This window comes from Vulpes lagopus, chromosome 8 (assembly GCF_018345385.1).
Source record: "Vulpes lagopus strain Blue_001 chromosome 8, ASM1834538v1, whole genome shotgun sequence".
In the NCBI taxonomy this organism is placed as follows: Eukaryota; Metazoa; Chordata; class Mammalia; order Carnivora; family Canidae; genus Vulpes; species Vulpes lagopus.
The window spans coordinates 4,168,345-4,192,851 of NC_054831.1; the positions used below are offsets into that span (position 1 = coordinate 4,168,345).

Consider the following 24,507-nt stretch of genomic DNA (forward strand, 5'->3'; position numbering starts at 1 on the left):
GGAAACTATGCCTGATGTCCAGCTCATCCTTCAGTACAGAGAGTAACACCCCAGACAGAGCAATGGCTCTGGGATCAGCCCAGTGCCACTTCTCGGATTAAAGCAGACTCCTTTCAGTCCACATACTCCTAAGGGATCTGGAAGAGATGTAAATCAGGTAGCCTTAGTCCCTTTTTCAGGCCAGCACACGGTCAGTTGGAAGGGAGGGTTAAGAGGGAAGGCTCTGGGGGCTTGGGATGATCTTGGTCCTCAGCAGGGTGGGCCTGGCTGGGAATGTAGTAGACACAGTCACTGTCTTAATGTTATTATGTGATCTTACCGATGATGAACAAATACATTATAAATCACACACACGGGGGTAGAGGTTGTACAGCCAGGCAACATGGGTTGAAACCCCAGCTCTAGGACTTACAGGCTGCATGACCTTGCTTGAGCCAGTTACTTAACCTCTCTGGGCCTCCCATTTCCTCACCTTAAAATGAGGATTATTAATAGCGCCTAACTCACAGGTAGGACGACAGAGACTAATTCATATAAAATCCTCGGAGCCTTGTGTGGTGCACGTCACACCCTCCATGATTATTTCAAGCACAGAGGGAGGCCTTTATTTTCTAGACACAAAATTTGCAGTTTTCCTTCCTGGGGAGCGGGGCCTTCATATTCCCAGCTGTAAGCATCTTTTCAAAACGCTGCATTGCAGATCTCCAGAAAGAGAGACTGGCTGGCGGGGGAGCGGGGAGAGGCGGGGCTGCCGGGGGTGGGGGTGAGGGCAGAGCCGAGGGGTTAATAACAGGGCAGGCAAACAGAAATTAGACAGCGTGGAATGTGCTTCAGATCCCCAGGCGGAGCAGTGACACGTCCACAGATCACCAGCAAATGTGCATTCTCTCTGGAAGAGGTCTTGGAATGCTTTGTTTTGGGGCTGGGGGTGGGGGAGGGTGTTGTTTCTTTGCTCATTTCATTTTTAAAATTAAGATATAATTGAAATGCAGTAAAATTCGCCCTTTGGGGCACAATTCTGCGAGTTAAGCTTTGTCGCTTTAAGGTATCTGGATCCAGAGGGACCCTTCTCTCGCTCCCCCGGTTAATGCCAATCTGGGCTCCGGGAGCTCACACTGGAGGGGACTCTAGAACCTGTGTGGCCATACCCACTGCCCAGCAGAGCCCTGGGCCATGAGCAGAAATTCGCTGAGGGTGAGTGGTTTGGATGGAGGTAGAACACTGGTTCCCTGTCGGCGTGGGGAAATCAATGTCCTGTCCACACGAGGAGAGCTGTCCGGGTCCCTCCCCGCTCTGGCCTCCAGCGGTCTCGGGCCCATACTAGCCTCCACCACGACCCTCTCCTTCAGAAGCAGGTCCCCACCCACGTGCCCTCACCACTGCTCCCACACGAGAAACTGCTCCAGGATCTCCCCATGGGTGCCCTTCGGGGATCCCAGGGCTTAGAAAGTCTGCAACAGTGGCTCTGTCGGGGCCCATGGCTCAAGAGAGGCAGGGCTGGAATTCCTACTCAGGTCTCCGGATTCCAAAGGCCATGATGCTCCCACAACACCAAGCGTGTCTCCTGGTTCCGAGCATTCCAGAAGCAGGAAGCTTGTCCCGTGTGTCTTGACTCCGTTGTGCAGCGTCATTTTGTAGGAAAGGATGACGGTTGTCCGAGGCCGCCTGGCTCGTCGGACACCACCTGGAAACCCAGGGCTTTCCTTATTTCTGGTTCCTTCTCTCTCCCCTCCTCCTACACATCTGCACAGTGAGCACGCTGATGGTTCTGTGCTGGGAGAAGGAGGGAGAGGAACCGTGGGATTCTAGAGACCTGGGGTGCCCCGGTTATTTTATAGATTCCAGAGTGGGCTCAGAGAAGCGAGAAGTTGGCTAAAACCTCGGTATTTACTGGCAGAACTGAAACCCGGCTGCATGAAGACTTGCAGAAACGTGAATGTCTTGTAAAACCAGAACTGGTTTCAGGGCAGGGTTCAGAACTGGTGCCTCTGAGGACTTTTAAAGACAGAGAACAGAAATCACTAGAAGGTGCAACAGCGGATCTCGGCTTGTTCTTTCCTTTACACTCCAAGTTTCCTACACGGAGCATGAATGACTCTCAGAATGGACAAAGAAGCCTCCGGGGGACAGGGAGACGCTCGGTCACGCAGGGAGGGGAGTTTGCATCCTCGAGGAAATCCTCAAGAGCAGTTGTGGTCTGGAGAGGGGATGGGAACACGGGCAGGTGACTCATACCGGGAGGTGCGTGACTTTTCTGCGTCTGTTTTGGGTGCGAAACACACCAGGTGGAGCCCAGGACATAAGAAGAGGTGGGATGGGAAAATAAGGGCCCGGCGTTACCCACCGAGGCCCCGCGGACAGGTGCACCTCCCGCCCCGCCGCGTGAAGTCACACGGGTTGCGCCAGCCGTCCCGCTGCAGCAGATTCAGAGCACTCAGCATCCAAGGGTGCTATCCGGTGGCCTATCCTGTGGCCCATCTGGTGCCCATCCGGTGGCCCATCTGGTGCCCAGCCAGGTTGAAAGGCGGGCCTTGAGGCTCTCCGGTGAGTGAGGTGAAGAGTCGCCCTTTCCGTGGGCCGGGGACCCCTCCAGCTTAGACCCCCGGCCCCCCGGGCCCTCCGCTCTGCTGTGCTGCTCTGTCTGTCCGGCTAGACCACAGGCTTTTCGGGGGGACCACAGGCTTTCCGGGGCGCAGGGCAGTGATGTCTTCATCTAGTCCTTTCCCGACCAAGCACGGGGCCTGGGATTCAGCAGAGGGAATACGCGAGTCAGAGCTGAGCTAGTGGGCAGGGAATGGCTGAAGGTCCAGCTGAAGGTCGTAATTAATATTGGGCCTGACTGGGGATCTCTGGGGGGCTCAGCGGTTGAGCGCCTGCCTTGGGCTCCGGGTGTGATCCTGGAGTCCCGGGATCGAGTCCCACATCGGGCTCCCTGCGTGGAGCCTGTTTCTCCCTCTGCCTGTGTCTCTGCCTCTCTCGCTCTCTCTGTGTCTCTCATGAATAAATAAATAAAATCTTTTAAAAAAAATATTGGGCCAGACTGTAGTGCCTCTTAAATTGGGGCCTGCATCGGAATCAGCGAGAAAGCCTCTTAAAACACGGGTTGCTGGGCCCCACCCGTCAGAAGGTCTTGGGTGGGAACTGAGAGTCTGCATTTTTTTTTTCAATTTTCAACACCTCTCACTCTTTTTACTTTTATTTATTGTGTGTGTGATAAAGACACTTAAGATAGGATCTGCCGTCTTCGCAAATGTCTCAGTATACGGCGCAGTGTTGTTAACTGCAGGCCGAGTGCCGCGCGGTAGATCTCTAGGACTTGCTCATCCATACAACCGAACTTTCTATCCTTGGACTAAAAACCACGTCGTTTCTCCCCACCGCCCCCCCGCCCCATCCTCGACAAGCACCATGCTACTCTCTGCTCCTAGGACCTTGACCATGTGAGATTCCTCGTGCAAGTAGAATTTTGTAGCATTTCTCCATCTGTGTCTGGCTCATTTCACTTAGCATCATGTCCCCTAGGTTCATCCGTGTTATTGCAAACAGCACGATTTCCTTCTTCTTTATGGTTGAATAATACTCTCTTGTGTGTTTACACCAGCTCTTCTTTATCCACATACCCAGTAGCGGGTGTTTAGGCTGTTTGCGGATCTTGCCTACTGCGAGAAATGCTGCAGTGAGCACGGGCGCGCCACGAGAAACTTCCTCCCGTGTTTCTTCCCTGGACTCACACTCGCCTGCCCCACTCACAGTAGTTCACAAGTTCACATCACCTGTGCCACCAGGTGTGTGCATTTTCTGCACATCGAGCAGTTATCCTCGCCACCAGCTGGGTGCCCCATAATTCAGCGTGTTTCTGACACGACCCGGAGATGCACCAGACCCCGCAGACTGAGGGCCGGGTCACACGAGGGCCGGGTCCGCCACCTCAGATGCCATTCGCGAGTCTCCGGGTGTCACCTGTACTTCCGACCCTTCAGCTATCAACTGGGGTTCCCAGGACTCCCCCCTTCGGTTCAGTAGTTTGCTAAGACAGCTCACAGACCTCGGGAAACATGTTCACCAGTCTGTAGCAAGAGGAAGACAGAGGATCATCCAGATGGAAGAGCTGCGTGGGGCAAGGTATGGGGGGAAGGCGCGCCACCCTCCCAGCACCTGCGCTCGTTCAACCCCGACTGCCTGCAGACCCCGTACTTTGGGGGGTTTTCTGGAGGCTTCATCACATAGGCCTGATTGATCATTAACTCAGTTCCCATCCCTTCAGAGTGGGATTGAAAATTCCAAGCTTCTCATGCCTCCGTCTCCCTCGGGGTGAGCCCCAGTCTGCAGCCCACCCGACATCATTTCAGTAGAACAAAAGGCGCTCCTCTCACCCAGGGATTTACGAGCCCCTGTGTGAGGAAATGGGGTCAAAGAACAAATACTAGAACAAAGGATGCTCCTAGCGCTCTGATCACTTAGGAAATGACAAGGGCTTTAGGAATCTGTGTATATATATTTGTTCCATTATTTCAGCGTGCATACAACTCTGAGGTCCTCATTTCATCTCCTTTGGGTATATACCCAAAAGTGAGAACGTGTTTTTATAATGGCCGCACCAATTTACGCTCCCACCAACGGTGCACAAGGGTTCCCTCTTCTCATTATTTTTCACCTCCGGTGCCAGGCATGCTGACAGGTGTGAGGGGATAGCTCACTGCGGTTTTGATTTGCATTTCCCTGATGATGAGTGATGTTGGGCATCTTTTCATAATACCTGTTGGCCCTTTGTGTGTCTTTCTTGGAGAAATGTCTATTCGGCTCCTTGGCCCATTTCTTAAACAGGTGATTTTCTTTTTGATATTGAGGTACAGGAGTTCCTCGTATATTTTAGATGTTAACCCTTTGTCAGATACATGGCTTGCAGATACTTTCTCCCATTTTATAGGTTGGCTTTCATTTTGTTGTTTCCCTTTGCCATACAAAAGTTTTTTTTTTTTTTTTTGGCTTAATATCCTCCCCCTTGTCTATTTTTGCTCTTGTTGCCTGCATTTTTGGTGTAGACTTTGAGTTTCTAGCAAGCCCCAGGGTGATGCTGATGCCTCCACTCCCATCTGTACTTTGAGTGGCCCTGGGCCAAAGTTACTGCCACCCTTTGCACACCGTCTAGAGAAGGGGAACGTGTAGGGAATCACGTGAAGGAGTAGCAGAGCACCAGTAAAACAAAAACCAGTATTATCCTGGGAATGTGAAAGCCCCCAAATCTACCGATTGAGGTCACTAACTGAGAAAGTCAGATGACGTTGGACCATCTGCTTTCTAGTGCTTTCATACACAGTGATGGAGGACAAGCTGAGTGTTCTTTGGATCGAGAGCCTCTCTGTTCTAGCTAGCTCTTAACTTCCGTGTCATATGGTGACATATGTCAATATGTGTGTGTTGCTTCGGACAGAAATCATCCTGCCTTTGTGCTTCACAAATCTGCATTTGCCTGGGCACCTGGGTGGCTCAGTGATTGAGTGTCTGCCTTCGGCTCAGGTCATGATCCCAGGGTCCTGAGATCGAGTCCCACATCGGGCTCCCTGCAGGGAGCCTGCTTCTCCCTCTGCCTGTGTCTCTTCCTCTCTCTCTCTCTCTCTCTCTCTCTCTCTCTCTTCTTTCTCTCTCTCTCTCTCTGTCTCTCATAAATAAATAAATAAGATCATTTTTAAAAAAATTTGTATTTGCTACTTGACCAAAGAAGTTCAGACAATCTTCAAAATTAACCTTTATGCCCTAAAGCTGCCCTTTTCTGTGATTTCTTCTGTTGCTCTTTATAAGTGATTATTTTTTTTAAAAAATGGCACCTAAGAAATGAGTTTGAAACATACACATCTGACTATTTCTGCTAACTTACACTTTTCCTCCTATGGCCTGCCCTCCTAGGCTTTCCAGAACCTTGAGATAGACAAGGGAACGCTTTACTCCTTTAAGTGAGGAAGGGTTGGTGGAGGAAGACGCTGGGGTTTTGAAGCATGAGTGTGGGAACAGAACCTGATGGCAGTCTGTTTGAACGAGAAATCTCCACATTCCTTCCTAGAGTGACTGGCTCTTGCCTAGGTATACATTTTTCTTCACAAATAACTATTTAAGACAGAACGGTGAAAGCAGGTGTCATTTTCTCAACTGAAGAGTAAACCAGAATCAAAAGAGTAAATTGTGCAATCACTGGCATATTGTTTCTTTTAATAAAATAAGAAAGGGCGGAGGGTAGGGCGGGGAGGTCCCCATAGGATTCAGGCGTGAGCAAAGGTAGTGCTTTCCAATCAAGAAGGAAGCTTCCGTCTTGAGTGATAACTGCTTATAATATCCCACTAATAAGTAGAAACATCAGTGAATAAATCAGATTTTGTAACGTGCCACCATGAAACTGCCCTGCTTTTTGCACACTACTTTTTCCTCCTCTCCTTTGAGAAACGGTGAGCCCCTCCGTCTCCCAAGGAGGGCCATGGTAATTAAGTCCATGTGCAGCCAATTGCCTTTATGGAGTGTAAGTGAATTTATAGGCAGCAAGTGACACTTTTGGGGGGCTTCTGTGCAGTGGCACAAGCTGCTTTCTTTAGAACACAGGAGAAATTTATGAGTCTGCTGACATTAATGGAGGTAGCTGGATGACTTGGTGGGGGGACCGGCCGGAAACCCCTCCACCCATATATTTTTCATACTTGATGAAACACAGATAAATCTCTGTCCTGGGAGTCTGAAATGGTGGGACCCATTGAAGCACAGTGTCAGACCTCAAGGGAAATATTTATCATTTTAGTAGTTCTGCTTTCTAAATCACTTCAGACTCTAGAGCTGGTCATTTTCACGTTTATGCAAGAATTTTTGACAATACGCATAAATTTTTAATAGGCCCTAACGTTACCAAACGCTCGGTACCTCACATTTGCTAACCAAACGATATAATAAGGCACGGGTGTTTTTCTCCACAAGCTTCCTCAATAAAAGCGTTATAAAGTCAGATGGCTACGTCAAATATATTTTTATAAGAAAGTAACATTAATCACTGAGTAGATTCTGTAAGAAACTAACATTGCCTTTCCCCACCAACTTCCGCCACATATAAATCTTAGAGTGTCTAGAGCTGAAAGGAACTTTGGAAATGGTCTAATAGCCACGCCATACTTATTTTTTAACAACTGAAGGAATAAACCTAGTTCAACTACACCATTTGGCAGAAGAAAGCGAGCTAGGTCCCCACAGTGACCAAGCACTTCGCTTGCACCACACAGCTAACCAGTGGCAGCGACCTGGCTTTCCTCATTTCCAGGAAAATACGATGCTCGTGATACATCTAGCCACCCAATGCTTCTCTATTGCGTCTTGAGCTTTATTTTACAGTTTTATCACTGGAACTTCAACCGGCAGTTGCTTCCGACGACTATCGGCTCAGCTGCACATGGGTCCCGAAGGTTCTGGAGCTGCTCCGGGCCAGGCTCTGCGTGGGCAAGTCACTGAAACTTGCCGAGCCTCAGTTTTCTCCAAAATCCACTGACAACAATACTAGTACCTACCTTGTAGGACTGTTGGAAGCATTACACAGGAAGATGGTATCAAGTTCTGAGCACAAAAGTGTTAATAATGAGTATACTCTTATGGAAGGTTCTTTGCAATTCATTTCAATACATGTACTAGATGAGGTTATTGAAAGATTACACTGCATTTTCAATGACCATGAGTCATCACACTGAAGACATTCAGGATACAGGCAAGAAGCAGCAGCCGATATAGGGAATGGACCTGTCCCTGGGACCCAAGGACATCGCCCTTTCCAGCTGGAAAGGCCATCTGACTTGTAGTAGTCTCCCCTGGTTCTGTGGAATCATCAAGTTTGTCCAACAAATGCCCTATCTTGAGGCTGACTTGGGTTACATCGTATAGAAGGCAGTGCAATCATCTGAAAAGGGGTGGGGGGGAAATCCTGGCTGGGAAGTGCTGATAGAAGCTACCCAAATGTGCTGTTGGTCCCTCCTGTTTCTATCCCACCTCCTGACAGCCAGAGGCCCGGGGCCCAGGCCTGCATTCCTGGGCCTTCTCTGTCTCATCCAGGCTTCATTGACTCCCAAATATGAGTCCCCAGCCCCGAGAGACCTGGAGATTGGCAGTCCCCTCGGTATCACTCGGATGTCCAGGGGACCTCATAGGCTCCGCACGTCCAGACCCTTATTCCCTCAGAGCTGCCCCACACAGCCTTTCCCATCCCAGCAGATGGAGACCCCACCCTGCCCATGTCCTAGCCACAACCCTGACTCTGTCCTCTCAGCCCGACTTCTATTCCGTCAGAAAATACCATTGGCTTTACCTTCAGAATATGCCCCAAGCCCACCCACTGCTCAGTCCTCCGTCTTCGCTGCCACTGGGTCTGGTCTGAGCCACATCAGCCCCCACCTAGACTGCGTGGCCTCCTCACTCATTCTTGCAGTCGCCCTTGCTCCCCAGACCTATTTCAGCGTATTCACGATCTACGGCTGCTGACAGTATCACTCCGGCTTACAAACTTAGAGGCCTCAAACCACCTCCATAGAGGGTCTCACCGTTGCAGTGGATCAGGAGTCTGGGCTTAGCTGTATCCTCTGTTCAGGGCCCCCCAAGACTACAGACAAGGTCTCGTCTGTTTTCAAGCTCTGTGGCTGCCGGCAGCATGAGGTTACTTGTGGGACCTCGGAGCTAGCTGGAGTCACCCCAGATCCTTGCCACGTGGGCCTCCCAGTCTGGCAGTGTGCCGCATCAGAGCCACCAAGGGAGAGGGTCTGAGAGCAAGGTGGGAATTACAACCGCACAGAACAATCAGAGAGGTGACATCCGGCCACCACGCTTGCTGTATTCTGTTGGTTAGCAGCCAGCCACCAGTCCCACCCACACTCAAGGGGAAGGAAACACACAATGGCATGAACACAGGGACTGCGGACAATCTGTCCACCACAAGGAAGAAGAACCAGCCTTTAAAACCCTAAGGCAGGTCATGACCTTGCAGTGGCTTCCTTTTCACTCCTGGCCTCACAGTCCTGCGGCATTGACCGTGACCTGTCGCTCCCAGAGGCCCAGATCAGCCCAGGGACCCCTCCCTCCTCACAGCAGGTGCTGTAGGGACTGCAGGAGCCCCCTGCCCAGGAACTCTAGCTCCCAGACCCGTCCCAGGTGTGTGCTTACTTGCTTGCTGCTTCCCCAGGGTCTAGGAAAAGGGAAGTCAGAAGCATGTGATTAATGAGCTGGATCTTTATTCTGGACGATTTTTTTTTTTTAATTACATATCATGGGGCACCTGGGTGGCTCAGTCAGTGAAGTGTCTGCCTTCAGCTCAGGTCATGAACTCAGGGTCCTGGGACCGAGCCCTGTATCAGGCTCCCTGATCAGTGGGGAGTCTGCTTCTCCCTCTCCCTCTCCCGCCTTGTGCATGTTCTTTCTCTCTGTCCCTCAAACAAATAAGTAAAATCTTTAAAAATAAATAAGTGTAAATAAAATTACATGTCATGATTTTCTTCTTGTCCATCTCTAACCTGTTTGCATTTGGACTCTTGTCTCTGGCTCAGTCATTATTTCAGGGAGCGTGTTTAGATTCCCAACTGGCTCAAAATCAGACCACAAATGTTTATTCCCAGAAACATAAATAGTTAGGTGGTAGGAAAATTCAATGTTATGTGTACCAATAAAAGCGATATGATCATCTCAACTCATGCAGGAAAATCATTTCATAAAATCACCCACTTCATATTTTAAAACTTAAAAACGGAAAGGCAAGGATTAATTCTTGGCATAACAAAGTGCAAGCTGAATAGAAATAAAACCTTTACAGCTTCCACTTACTGCTTTTTTCCAAGTGCCTCGAACAGTGTCTGGCACATAGTAGATACTCAATAAATAAGCTCTGAATCAGTGAATGAACGAGTAAACAAATGAGTGATAACATCCAGTATTTTTTTAAAAACAAAAGAAAGCCCTGCACTTAATGAAGAAACACTGGGGGCCCCTGGGTGGCTCAGCAGTTAAGTGTCTGCCTTTGGCTCAGGGCGTGATCATGGGGTCCTGGGATTGAGTCCCACATCAGGCTCCCCACAGGGAGCCTGCTTCTGCCTCTGTCATGAATAAATTTTTTAAAAAATGAAGAAACACTGAAGGTATTCCCATGAAATGAAAGGGTGGTATGGATGGCTTTCACCCCTGATAGTCATCTGTGCCCTAATAAAAATTGTTTTCGGTAAGATGACATGAGAAAGAAATAAGAATAAATATTTTAAAGAAAGTGGCAAGATGTAGGTTTTAAAAATCAATGTTAGACTAAAGATGGAAGAAAAATATGCAAAAATTTAAGAAGTCTATAAATGTTAACAGGATGGAATGAAAAGAGACGTGAATAAATGGCCAGATATGCCACGTTCCTGGTTAAATGGAAGGAGGACACATCTGCTCTAGGTAATTTATGGAGAGAGGGCTATTCCAATTAGAGTCCGAATAGGCTTATTTATTGAACTTGAAAACATAATTATTAAAGCCATTAGGATTAAAACAAGAGAAAAACGACAGAGAAGGGCAAATGGCAGTGTGTTTTCAAGTATGTTATAAAGAAAAATAGGGACGCCTGGGTGGCTCAGTGGTTGAGCGTCTGCCTTCAGTTCAGGGTGTGATCCCGGGGTCTCTGAATCTAGTCACACATTGAGCTTCCTGCGAGGAGCCTGCTTCTCCCTCTGCTTGTGTCTCTGCCTCTCTCTTTCTGTGTTTCTCATGAATAAATAAATGAAATCTTAAAAAAAAAAAAAAAGAAGGCAAATATAATATACTCAAATGAAAGCATAAACAAAAGATCAGTGGAGCCAAGTAGAGGGCCCAGGCCCTGACGAGCAGATGGAAATTCATAGCGTATGATAAATTAAGTAAAGAGAAGTCATGGGAATACAAACAACATAGTTACGATAACTAGATTGATTTAATCATTAAGACCAACAAGGAGTAGAAAGCAGAATGGAGAATTTAATCCTCCTAGAGACAGGTCACAATGTTCTAACTTAAAGAAACAAAAATACTGTCAAAGAACATTGGACTAATTCTGTTGTAGAATTTACGAAGTCTGTATAAAAATCAAACCCTGAAATAAGACATAAAAGGAAACCAAAAGAACAAAAAAAAGAAAAAGAAAAAAAGGCAATCAACCAAATATGACATTTGTTTTTACTGTAATTTATTTTTCTTGATTGTTTTGTTGAACTGCCAAGGTAATTCCCATATGTCATGGCAAGAAAGCACTACAAACACGTGCAGAGAAGAGCTTCATGGCCTTCCTCCGTCCATTCCCACCGCTGTGAGCGAACCCAGCTGCACCTCGCTGGGTCTCAGCTGCCCGGTCTCCACGCACCTGCAGACAGAAACACGCCCGGGAGGCTCTCCTATCCCCTCTTATCTCCATATTGCATGTCACTTCCCAGCCTGGTCTTTCTCCTTGATGTCCTATGAGCAGATTAGTCTCTGTGACAGCTGAATTTACTCATGCATACGCGCGTTTACGCAGCGCCCGCAGCGAACAGGTAAAGAACAGATGGAGTCGGGTCCAGGAGCGGAGTTCCACCAGGAGGCTTTACCATGATTCTATAACCATTCCCCAGAGGGTGATTATTTGCAGGGTTTTACTGCAGTTTTTTTTTTTTTTATTTACAGTTTTTGCCAGTACAAACTGCACCACAGAGTACGTCTGCTTTCATTTCTGGGAGGCGTCCCAACAGTGGAACCACTGAGGCAGGCCGTGTGTGCATGCGGAAAGTGTTCAGGGCACACGTGACAGCGAAAGTGTTAGGAATCCTTTGTGTAAGGGTGGGTGCAAACGCAGTAAGTGGTTGTGGTGAACAGGGGCACCCGGGGCATCCAGGCACAAGTCCAAGTCAGAATCTGGGCTCTTCCCTTAAGGAACCATTTGTCTTGGGAATAAGTCGCTTGAACTCCCACGTTTCCAAATTCCCTTCTTTGCCAAATGGAGAGAAATGCTTCTCTCGAAGCATGTCTGTAAGGATGAAATGAGAAATTACCTTGTGAAAGGCACGCGTGAAGGTGCTCTGTGAGCACTCACGCAGCGGGCGTGTGAGCGATGAGAATTTCTGCGACACGAGTGGATCCAAGAAATGAGGAGACACAGATGCACCTGGCACATCGCAGAGCATCCACCTCATTAGCGGCCCAAGAAATTCAAACTCACATCTGGCTTCCATTTTTATACTCAAGTGGGTCAAAACCCCAAAAGGCAATACGGTGAAAGCATCAAGGAAGGAAGAGAGCTAACGCATCGGGCCATCAGGTGAGCGGCTCGCCGGGGACGCCGGGCCCCACGGAGTCGGGCTGGGATCTCCCTTCCCGGCCCCTCGGCCAGGGCCTCCCGTCAGCAGCCTCGGGAGATCTTCCGGAGACCCAGCAGGCATCCAGGAAGGCCGCACCACCCATGCCCTGGACTAACCTCGCTGATAAAATTTAGCATGAGGAAATATCTAAACGAGTATTTGTGAGATCTGTCAGTGTACGTCCTGCGGCTATTCCACGTCTGGAAAAAGCACCCAAATGTCCTGCAACGGGAGCTGAGACAAGGGCTCAGTGATCATATTTTCTCAACAAACCGGGCTCCGGCCTGACAAGAGATCCTTTTCTTCTTCCTGGTGCGAAGGAAGCAGACTGCACAAGGAGATCGGAACAGCGTGGCACGTTTGAGTGTGAATTCTCTTCTTTCGGAAAGGGACCAGGGCTGCCACCACCCCGCGTCCCCCAGAGCAGAGGCGGTGGCCCGTGGCGGGTGGTGGGTATGCACAATTGTAATCCCTCCCACTGAAGCCAAGGCGACGTGGGCAGCCCGCGTGGGGCAGCTGACCTCCCAGAACGGGCTGCTGCAGGTAGCAGGAGACACCCGGGACGTGTGACCTGGGCTGGCTCGGGGTGCATGGCAGTTCCAGACAGGCCAGGTGGGCTCCACAGGGTCCCGGGTGCAGAGGCAATTTCTCTGCCCCAGTTCCGGCCTCCACCTCCTGACCGTGGAGCCCTGGTGGAAGCAAATCTCAGGCACAATAAGGAAATGGCCTTGTCACCCTGCCGGATACAGGGCTGAGATACTTCCCACTTGCCCCATGGAGCTGGAGAGTGGGCAGGAGTGGCCACTGGCCTCGGGGCAGAATGGGGCCTCGGGTCCCCTGTGCTTCAGGCAGGAGCTCCTCTCTTAGGCTAAGAGAAGCTCAGAGCACCTGCCGTACCTGGACAGCCGGGGACAGGGCTTGGAAGTGGGATCATGGACCAAGGATTTGGATGCGGGTGGGGGCCAATCAAGTGAGCACGGATTAGAACCAAACAGTGGGATCGTTTTACTCATGTGAAGCCCATAATGGAAGCTCAGTTAGAGGAGAGCAGGTGTTATGGGTGCAGACCTCGCTTAGGGGCCAAAAGGTTGTAGACTGTCACCCTAAATATCTCTGACGGTGCAACAGGATTGTTAGAAGAGACTGGAAGGAATGTCAGACCACCACAGCTATCCAACCCTGGCACGGCTAGAACATATCATCACCTAGAAGATTAGTTCTCTGGCAGGGATGCAGACTCAGTGGCTCCTCGGCTTCCTTCTTTGGTAATATTCCAGGAATGATCAGACTCAGTGATACGGAAGTGTCGTTTATTTTTGAGAACTATTGAACAGCCTCTAGAGTTTGATATATATCGCACAGCGTTCCTACATCTTTCTAAATATTTTTAGAGAAAGGGTTACATGAATAACCTCAAATAAAGCCTATCTTTTGGAACTTAGACTTAAGACAAGTGAAATTTTGTTCCACAAAGCTGAATTCTTGCTTTAAAGCAAACGTGACCGCGATGGGATGTGCCGGCATTTGTTTGCGGGTGACTAAATGCTAAGACTCAGAAATATCTGACAAATCCATTCATCTCAAGCTCCTACCTGCTTTTCAAGCTTTGTGTTCTCGGACAGTTTTCCCCTTTCTTGCCTCTACTTTTCCGTTTTGTTCTGTGGACTTGGGTGAGAGGAGAGAGGCCTCGCCGGCGTGGTTCAGGTGATCTTTCATGCAGTCATGTGACGAGTTCCATTATCTGCATCCTGTGCTCCGTTAGGTGCCACACTGAAACACCCGCTCTGGCCTTGCCTGTTGCAGCGATTGGAGGACAAATGGAAGTTGGGGTGGCAGCAGTTGGGGGGGGGGCATCCAAGAATAGGCATCGTAGCACAAGCTGTGCATTCACCTGGCCAATCAGCAAAATGATGAAAGTTCAAAGATAACCCGATGTCTCTGGACTCAAGATTCCAAGTATAATTTTTTTTAATTTTTATTTATTTATGATAGTCACAGAGAGAGAGAGAGAGGCAGAGACACAGGCAGAGGGAGAAGCAGGCTCCATGCACTGGGAGCCTGACGTGGGATTCGATCCCGGGTCTCCAGGATCGCACCCTGGGCCAAAGGCAGGCGCTAAACCACTGCACCACCCAGGGATCCCCGATTCCAAGTATAACTGAGGGAAAGCTGTGACTTCAATAATTATGCACAGAGACCACATATTTAACACAACAATTTTGCAGAGATTGTTGTGTTAAAATTTAAGTAGAGAAGATCCTGGCATCTATTTAAGGGTTTTCCAAACTGCAAAGAGAAACTAAAGTAATTTTCCAAAAACATCCTTGTTCTTCTCCACCCCAGATACACCTACCTCAGCTAGGCCTTTGGCTGTCAGATAGGAGGAAATAGGTTTTGTTTGGCCAAAAATTCTCTTTTATACAAGATAGTCAGGGAAGAACTCTCTGATACAATGACATTTGAGCGTGTGTGTTATCTCCTCGGATGAGCATGTCTCTGAGGAAGGACAATCCAGGCAGACCAAGGAGCAGCTGGGAGTAGGAGAGCAGAAGGAAGGTGGTGGGGCTGAGCCAGGGAGGTGCAGAGGGGCGTTTCTAAGGCCACTGCAAGTGGAAGAAGCATGTAATTTAGTGTCCAAACCAGGCCTCTTAAGAATCAAAGGGGTGCCGTTATTAATTGCCTATGAACCAAGCCTGTAAGCAGGGACATAAAGTTAACCTGTACAGACGCCATATAGACGTTGGTTTTACTCTGAGTCCAGGAGATGGCTGACTTTGAGTGGAGACAGGCATGTTATGGCTTCAGTTTTGAAAGGATCGCCCTGGCTGCTGTGAGGAGTGTAGTCAGAACAGGAGCAGTGGGCTGCACGGAGACCAGTTCCTCAGAGTAAGGCAAGTGGAGATGGTGGTGGCTGGGACCAGCACAGGCAATGACAGGCAGTCAGACCACAGGTGTGGTCAGAAGGTAGATCCAGCAGGGTTGGCGGATGGACGAGGTATGAAAGAGGAGAGCACATGAGCAGGATTCTGGGTTTTCACCCTTGGAGCCACTAGAAGAACAGTTTGCATTTTCTGAAATGGGGAAATACAAGAACAGAAGAGGTTTGGGGGGCAAGGTGAGAATGAGGGCTGAGTTTGGGCCCTCTGAGCATGAAGAACTCACTGCACTTTGCAGGGGGATCCTGGGCAGGCAGTTGAATGGAGGCCTGCAGTCCCAGGGGACAGATGAGCAGGAGACGAGGTGTTGGGAGAGGTGAAGCATGCGGTGAGGTTTGAAACCATGAAACTGGATGAGACCCTGATGGCTGTGCACAGAAAAGAGCCTAAGAATGGAGGCCTGGGTCCCCCAGCACCTTCAGGTAGGAGAGACGAGGAGGACCTGGCCCAGAAGGCTAAGCAGGTGGTCAGCGGGGACAGGAGAGCGCAGAGGGAATCCAATTAGCCCTTCATTTCAGAAGGAAGGGACAGTGGAGAGCTCAAATACCGATTACAGACTGTGCAGTCTGAGCTCCTTCTGTGTGAGGCAGAGGAAGGGGCCCTAAAAAATGGAGGGTCAGCGAGAGAGGCAAGAGGAAAGGAAGCCAAGGAAGAGAACCTTCCAGAAAAGAGGACTCGGCCATCTGAAAGATCCACGGAGAGCAGAATGGAGTGGTAGAGCATCAGGGGAAGTTAGCAGCAGCGAATTCATCGCCAAACTCATGGATTAGCTTCCTAGGGCAACCGTAACAAGTACCATGACCGGGGCAGCGGAAACAGCGAGAATTCACTCCCTCACAGTCTGGGGCTTCAAGTCCAAGACCACTGCTGTGATGTTGATCCAGTTGTTTCCATGCACCGACTGTGAGATGGGCTGTTCCAGGCCTCTCTCCTTGACGTGTGGTTGGCCATCTTCTCCCTGTGTCTTCACACAGTCCTCCTTCTCTCCTCACACGGTCCTCCCTCTGTCCTCACATGGTCCTCCCTCTGTGCATGTCTACCCTGGGGTCCTAATTACCCCCTTTTATAAGGACACCAGTCATATTGGATTCACGCCAACTCTCTCCATCCAGTATGACCTCTTCTCAACTAATGCTATCTGCAATGACCCTGTTTCCAAATAAGGCCACATTCTAAGGTCCAGGGGGTCAGGACCAGACTAGCCCATCATGGAGAGCAGGGAGTCCCTTCCACCAGTGACAGAGGAGACCAGCCATCTCTACCTGATGGCAGTGCCCCACTCCCTTCCCCTAGGACACATTCAGACAACCGGTTGCAGATCCTGAAGAGGGGTGGGTAGGAGAACTTTCCAGGCCAAGAGCCCATCATTTTGCAATTCCAGTTGTTTGAATAATGGCAATGTTCACACCACGAGTCAGCCCTAAGCACAGCAGTGGGTTTTCTGTATGGGCGCCACTGGTGTTCAGATACCATGGGTGGTGAACATACATGTCTGCCCAGGTGAAAGGACGGCCTCCGCCCCTGGTGATCCGGGGACTGCAGAGAAGGCAAAGATAGGAATGAAGTGCCCATGCGGGGAGCGGCGTCCAACAGAAACCAGATACGTTGTTTCCACTTGTAATCTTTCCTGACACCATGTCATTGGAGGTCCTCAGTCACTCCCTTGGAAGTCCCCATCTTCACCTGCAGCCGATGCTGTCAGCGCCCAGCTATTTCTGCCTGGAACACGATGGGAGCCAAAAAACATCCTCTCCCCTCGCCCCAAGTCTGAGGTTTTACAGCTCACGGGGTGCTGAGCTCAGAGCGCCAAAGCCCTCATCACCACACAGCTTCCTTATGATGCGCAGCAGGAGAGATCAGCTGTGTCCCGGCTCTGGCACCCTGACTTGGGAGAAGGAGGCCCTGGCCCCATCTGTGCCATAGCACACAACTGAAAATGTGAGGCTGAAACCCAGCAGCCACGGAAACATAACATAAAATTCAAAACGTGTTTTGTCTCAGTGTGCGCTAGGTGACTAAGTCACGCACAGGAATAAGAGGAGAACCCCAATCAGGGCAAACCCAGGGCGCATCCGGAATATCCCAAAGCAGGGAACCAACTGCTGTGGGGACAGAGGACTCCTTGCCAAGGGAGGGAGAACATGCGGTGGTGTGAGCACAAGGAAGTGTGTGTGTGTGTGTGTGTGTGTGCACCCGTGTGTGCGTGCATGGTGCATGTGTGTGCATATATGTATGTGTACTTGCATGTGTGTGTGCATTGTATACTTGTGTGTGCACGTGTATTGCGTGTGTGCATTTATGTGCATTATGTGGTTATGTGTGTACATGCAATGCACACACACAATGCGCATGCACACACATATGCACACACACAATGCACAGACGAGCAAACACACACATATGCACACACACATACAATGTGCACATGAAGGTGAGACAAGCCTATCAGGCTACGCGATCATTTCTAGATGTAAATTTTAAAGTAAATCTTTTACAAGCAACAGTTGTTGCATTCTTCAGGGTCAAGACATCCAATTTCAGATTATCATGAATTACTTAACCTAATGTGACCAAAAATACTAAACATGTTCTTTTATCTGTTAAAAATAAATATAGTTAATGCTATTTTCGCAAAAAAGTACTACGAATCATGTAATATTAAATCTTCCTATAACGATTGATGTGTAATATAATTAAGAATTCTACTTTAGAAATGGCACAAGGAAATCCTTTCAGTTTTTAGTTTATATAAGTTTCTAGGTTTGTTCTGCATCCTCAAAAACACTCAAGCTTCAAAGCATGGAAATAAAATTAGACAGTGGAGCTGCCTATAAAGGGGGCCGTCAGGGGAATGGGTGGGTGCCCAGAAGAGAGAATGCTCGCGCTTTTAGTCCCAATGTGTTCATAGTTTTTATCCAAGACCTGTCAAGGCCAAGTGAGGCACAAAACCAGACAGACTGTGGTCAGGCAATTTAATAAGAGTTGAGATTTGAGTCTTGTGGACAAGCAGTGTCTGAGGTCAGCTATATGTACCAGCCGTGTGACTGTGGAAGGTGAGGCATCGGGCCAAGGGCTGACGTTTTAGTCTTCAGATCACTCTCTCACATCACTGCATCCAGACTCTAGTTGGTACTAATCAGGTGTTTGTTGATTGGATGGATGGATGGATGGATGGATGGACGGATAAACAGATGGACGGACAGATGGACAGATGGATGGATGGACGGACAGACAGATGGGTAAATGAGTGCATGTGGCCACCGTAGCTACAATGATGGTAGCTCCATTGACAGAAGGGCACACTTAGTGTGAGGTCGCCTCCAGCGTCCTTGTCCCTGCATTTGTCCACATGTGCCCCATTGTGTTCAGTTCCCTTCAAGACAAAACTGGGGACCTATGTCATGTTCCTACTGAACGAGCCACAGGAAAGCCCACAGGCGGGGCCTGCTGGCTCCTCGGCATGAAGCAGTGGCCCCAGTTCAGAATCCTTGTGGTCTTCACCATCATCTGCCTTTAGCAAAAAGTTTCATTTAACAATATCCTTGAGGACACTGTGAAATATAATTGTATTAACACTTGACCCTTGACCACACAGCTTTGTAGTATTCTATGTGACATAACTGGAAGTGCACCTGAAAGCCTCGGGCTGCACCCCGAAGTCCGATGGCCGTGAGGAAGCGCGCCTGTGAGGTCGTCTGCTTTCGGCTGACCTAGCCACTTTCCGTGGGGGAAAATAACTGACAAAAAAAAATAATAATGTTTTTGAGAAATGTTTTCGCAAAAATGAACCAAATGAGCCTGAAAGAAAAGCTCCGACATAGCAAAAATTAAAATTTTAGAAATCTTGTAATCACCTCTGTGAGCCTGAGAGCTTCTCATCACTTAGACTTTCGGTTTTGAGAGCAGGGGAGTTATTAATGAATGTGATTTTGATATGATGAAATGTGCCAAATGTGAGGACAGATTTTCTTCCCAAACTTCAACCAAAACAGCATATTGCAGCAGAATGAATACAGAAGCACATATGAGCGTGCAGCTAACTTCCATCAAGCCAGACGTTAAAAAGACTTCAAAGATGCAGAACAGGAACGCTCTCTCACTACTCTTTTTTTTTTTTTTTTTGGTTTTGGAAAATATGCTAAAAATGTTATTTATGTGAACATATAATGAGCTTATTATTGTTATCTTTAAGTGAAGTTAAAATGTGTACGTTAGAAATTTCTTGGTTTTAATATCTGTTACAGTAAACATCAATAGCTATAAATCACATAAACAAAAGCTCTTTGAGATATTTGGAAATTTTCAAGAGCATAAAGGGCTCCAAAGGCTGAAAGTTTGAGAACCACTACTGTGGTCTCATCTTAATCCTTAGATTCTCTGCTTCGGTGGATTCGTGGAATTTAGAAATCGTTAACTACCCATCCCTCCTGAAATTCCTCAATATTAAATTGCAAAGTCTGCTTTTTAAAATGCAGAAATTAGACGGTGGCACAACGCACAAATTACTACCTGGACCCCACAGGCGATGGAGCCTCAGCCCTATGGAAACCTCACGCGGGCCCGTGCATCTCACGCACTGTTACTAAATTTGTCTTCACCAACAATTCCATCCTTCTGTTTAGTTTCAAAACCCTGTGTTTATCTTAAGTTTTAAACAGGAAGAAATGATTTGTGCTTCTGTCTTCATTCCTAACTCAGGCACAGAGTACCTCAATAATTTAAAAAGAAAAGGGGGTGGGAGGAAAGGGAACAATCTGTTCTAGAGAGAGGGGTGTCTGTCTCCGAGTCACAATGACCTGGAGGAAGCAAACCTCTAGGAACGTGACCTGGTCCTGCTGCTCCTTCGAGGCAGGGTGTCCGGCCGCATGGGGCAGGGAGCCTCCCCCCTCACCGCCCTCGCCCATCTCAGTGACCATGCGCAGAGCCAGCCAGTGGGACTCTGAGGACAGAGTCCATTCCTACTTAATTTCCCTCCTTTTCTTCCTCAGGAACTTAACTGGCATGTTTCCTGAGTACCCTAACGTGGAAGAAGGAGGGTCAGCAATTATCTTTTCCAACAAGACTCCGCAACAGGTACGGAGATGCTGGAGAAATAAAACACGAATATACTGTAATCCCATTTCTCTAACTGTACACCCGATGGGTTCCTAGTGTTGGTAGGTTTGGGTGATTCTCCTGCAAATATTTGCATGGAGATATTTTGATGTCTCATCAATTCTGTATTTTTAAATTTACTTCAAAATGAATTCATGCTTTCCCCTGTCTTACCTTTGAGAGAGACGTGACAACAGAGTATTTATCACAGAAACCAAGAGAAAAGTTGCATCGTGCTCAACAGCAGAGCACTAGAAGCATTGCTATTAAAATTATCATGAAATTCATGCTAATATACTCCAGCTGATATACTGGACTACATAAAACTCAAAAAACAAAAAATATCACAATTGGAATTAAAATCATGTGAGAACTGGAGAAAATATTTGCAACATATGGGATGATAGCTATCTTTCATATATAAAGGGTTCTTAGGAAATATTAAGAAAAATCTGAACACCTCAGTAGAAAAGGAGGCAAAAAAAACCTGTTACCTTAATTTTTAAAACCTTTAAACTCACTAGCAAAAAACTTAAATATCTCTCTCTCTCTCTCTCTCTCAATAAATAAATAAACAAATCTTAAAAAAGGGGGGGGGCAGCCCTGGTGTGCAGCGGTTTAGTGCCGCCTGCAGCCTGGGGTATGATCCTGCAGTCCTGGGATCGAGTCCCACATTGGGCTTCCTGCATGGAGCCTGCTTTTCCCTCTGCCTGTCTCTCTCTCTCTCTCTCTCTTTCTGAATAAATAAATAAATCTTTTTAAAATTTTTAAATATAAAATAATGTTCCTATAGCTCTTTTCATCTATAGGATTGGTAAAAAATTTTAAATCCTGGTAATCACTAGAGTTGCTGAGCATGGGGAGAAAAGTCATTCTCCTACATTGTGGCTGGATACATAAATATATAAATTAGTGTGACCTTTTTGAGGGACATAAACCAAGTAAATATCAAATGTGTATATTACTTTATCCATAAATGCTATTTAAGGAATTTATACTACGAAAATAAGACATGTGGCCATAGACTAGAGACAACAACTTTTTCCATAAAGGGCCAAATAGTAAATTTGTGAGGCTGTGAAACATATGTCCTCTGCCATAACTATCAGCTCTGCGTGAACTACTCATTCTAGCATGAGTGTAGACACAGACAGTAGGTAATGAATGAGCATGGCTGTGTTCCAATAAAACTTTATTTACAAACTGGGCAGCAGGCCAGATTCGGCCCATGCAATATGACTTGCTCACCGACCCCCTGCCGTAGATGATTGAAACAGCTGTTGGTGGCTGCCCCGTTCATCGCATTGACAAAGAAAGCAGGCTACTGTTCACGAGGAGGGAACTAGTTAAGGAGCATGAAGCACTACACAGCAGTAAAAGCTCTGCTGCAAGTCAGGGTCTCTCCATCTCAGCACTGCTGACCCCACGGTCAGCCTCCTGACCCCCCACAACCCCATGCACCCCTGAGTGAGCCGTCAGGATTAGAGGGACGTGCTCTTTCCCCAGCCCCCTGTCAGAAGCTGATGTCAGCTCCTCAGCCCCCACTCCACCCTCTGGCAGACTGCTGTCCTCCTCAGAACTCAGTGACCATGTACTGTCCACCCTACCATTTGGTAGTTCATCAAGCCCTCTCCTGAGTGACTGTCATTTCAACTCGATGTTATTTCTCTTTTTTACATGGTTAGGTCTTGTCCCTGCAGCTAAACTGTCAGACACAAGTTGTGTCTTGAAAGCCCAGGACCAGAAACCGAATGCATTCCGTGTTAGTTTAGAAAAGGTAATGATTACAGAATTGAGAGTGTTGGTGCAATTTCTGAATTGTGCACAAGAAACATTCAAAAGTAAGGTTAATCTACTAAAAACAAAAGAAGATGAAGATGTCCGGCTAATACTTAAAACAAAGAAGGCCACAAAGCAGCATGACTTGTAAAGACAGGTAATTGAAGAGTACGAACAGCATAGCAGTGATGAACCAGTCCCCCCACACGCTGGGTCTGTGATTTAGACGAGCTGACTCGTGTACTGTACCTGCAGCAATAGGCATGGAAATCCCAAAGGAAGTCATGATAATTGTTACTAGTGGGAGCAGGAGGATGAAGAGACAGACCAAGCATGACCATTATGGCATGTACATAAATACTCAACTTTATGTTTGCAAAAAGCAAGCAATACAAACACCTTTTACAAAGTGAGCATAATCATGTAGATACCAATACTCCAAAAGAAGACCAAATACAAATAAAATCACAGATTAGTCTTCCTTACAAGTATTAATGCAAAAATTCAAACTGAAATATTAGCAGACCAAAACCAGCAGCACACTAAATAAGCAAAACACTGCAGTCAAATGGCATTTATTCCAGAATGCAAGAATGTCTAGGCTTGAAGATGTCTGTGAATACACTGCTTCCTGTAAAATGATCCAAAAGAAGAAAAACAGAAGTTCATCCCTGTGGATGCTGGTGGGGCATTTCACGAATTCAGCATCCATTCTTGATTTTAAAAACTAAAACGAAAAAATTAGAAGATAGGGATAGTTGTTTAACATGACAAGGTATTTCTTAGTTCAAGATCTAATATTATGCTTAATGAAATTTGCTAGAAACCATTCCACCAAGGTCATGAAATATACAAGGATGGCCATTGTTACCGCTCTCCCCTGGGATCCACTGAACGCTGTTGGACACGAGCAAGAACATAGAGATACAGAAATTGGAAGAGAGGAAGCAAAATGACCACTTTTTATAGGTACGCTCTACACCTAGAAAAGCAAAGAGAATAAACTGAAAACTAAAGAGTGTGAGAAGGAAGATGGGGAGTAAGTTACAGAGAGCAAAAGCTTTTATGTGTGCAAACAACAGCTAGATAGAAAATACAACAAAATGGTCCATTTACAACAGCAACAACAATCCAAAGATAAAGCATCCAGGAACAAACGTAATAATAAATGTGTGTTCTCTGTGAGGAAAAGTTTAAAAAAATGTGAGGGATGCAAATGGAAAGAAGGAAAAGCATACTGTATTCTTAGGTAGGAATACTCCACACACATCTCGTAAATACATCACGTCTCCCAAACATCAAATGCACGTGTGATATGATCCAAACAAAAATACCAAAGGCATTATGTTGGGGGTGGAGACAGGCCACACGGAAGGTGACCAACCTGATTCTAAACTTCAGGTGAAAGCAAATACACAAGAACAACCAGTAAAATTCTGAAAACACATGTAATGAAGAAGAACTAGCCCTGCCAAGTATTGAACCATGCTATTAAGAACCCATTGGCACAGACAAATCACTATAAAGACAGATCAGTGGAAAAGAAAAGAAAATCAAGAAATATACCCAAATGCATATGCCAATTTAGTACATAGTAAAGATGGCATCTTACCTTTCTTGGTAAGGGGAATGTGTAGAATAACCACATTGTCATCTGAAAAAAAGAAGAAAAGTAAATCTCTTTTACTTTATACCTCACCCCAGGATGATACTGGATAGATCAAAGATTTAAATGCCAAACAAAACAAAACAAAACAAAACAAAAAAAACCTAGAAGAAGCCAAGGAAGAAATGCTATAGCCTTAGAGTGGGAAGACATTTCTACGTCTGTTGCACAACCCAGGGCTCATAAGAGGCACAAAATGAAATTTTAAATGGCACACACAAAAATTTTCTAACCTGCATGGCAAACCGACCCCAAGTGAAGTCAAATGACAGATGACACAGTAGGATAATTACTTGTAATAAGCACCACAGACATGAGATCATTTTTCTCATATATAAAGAGCTCCTACAGCTCTATTAAAAAAAAAAAAGATCAATAACCCAATATTTTTAAAAAGCCAAAGGATATGAACAGACATCTCTCAAAAAAGAAAATGTAAATGGGTTTGAAACATAATAAAAGATGTTCGACATATAAAAAGATGATCAACCCCACACATAGAAATGCAAATTAAAACTATACTGACAGACAAAATTGATCAATTGAACCTCATCAAAATTCAAAACTTGCACTTCAAAAAATACCATCAAGAAAAGGCAAAGACAAAAACAGACTGGGGTAATACCTGATATGAGATTTGTATCCAGGATAAACAAAGAACTCTTGCATCTGAATAAGAAGACAATTCAATCAA

General features: G+C 46.9%; 1 protein-coding gene across 1 annotated transcript in view; it reads left to right on the top strand.

Annotated features, from left to right (window-relative positions):
- The window catches only part of IQCA1 (IQ motif containing with AAA domain 1), a 144,073-nt gene that overhangs the window by 43,259 nt on the left and 76,307 nt on the right, over positions 1-24,507 (top strand). The window contains exon 7 of the mRNA XM_041767589.1: positions 20,263-20,347. Coding sequence (XP_041623523.1) covers positions 20,263-20,347 — 85 coding nt within the window. The remainder of the gene's footprint in view (positions 1-20,262; positions 20,348-24,507) is intronic.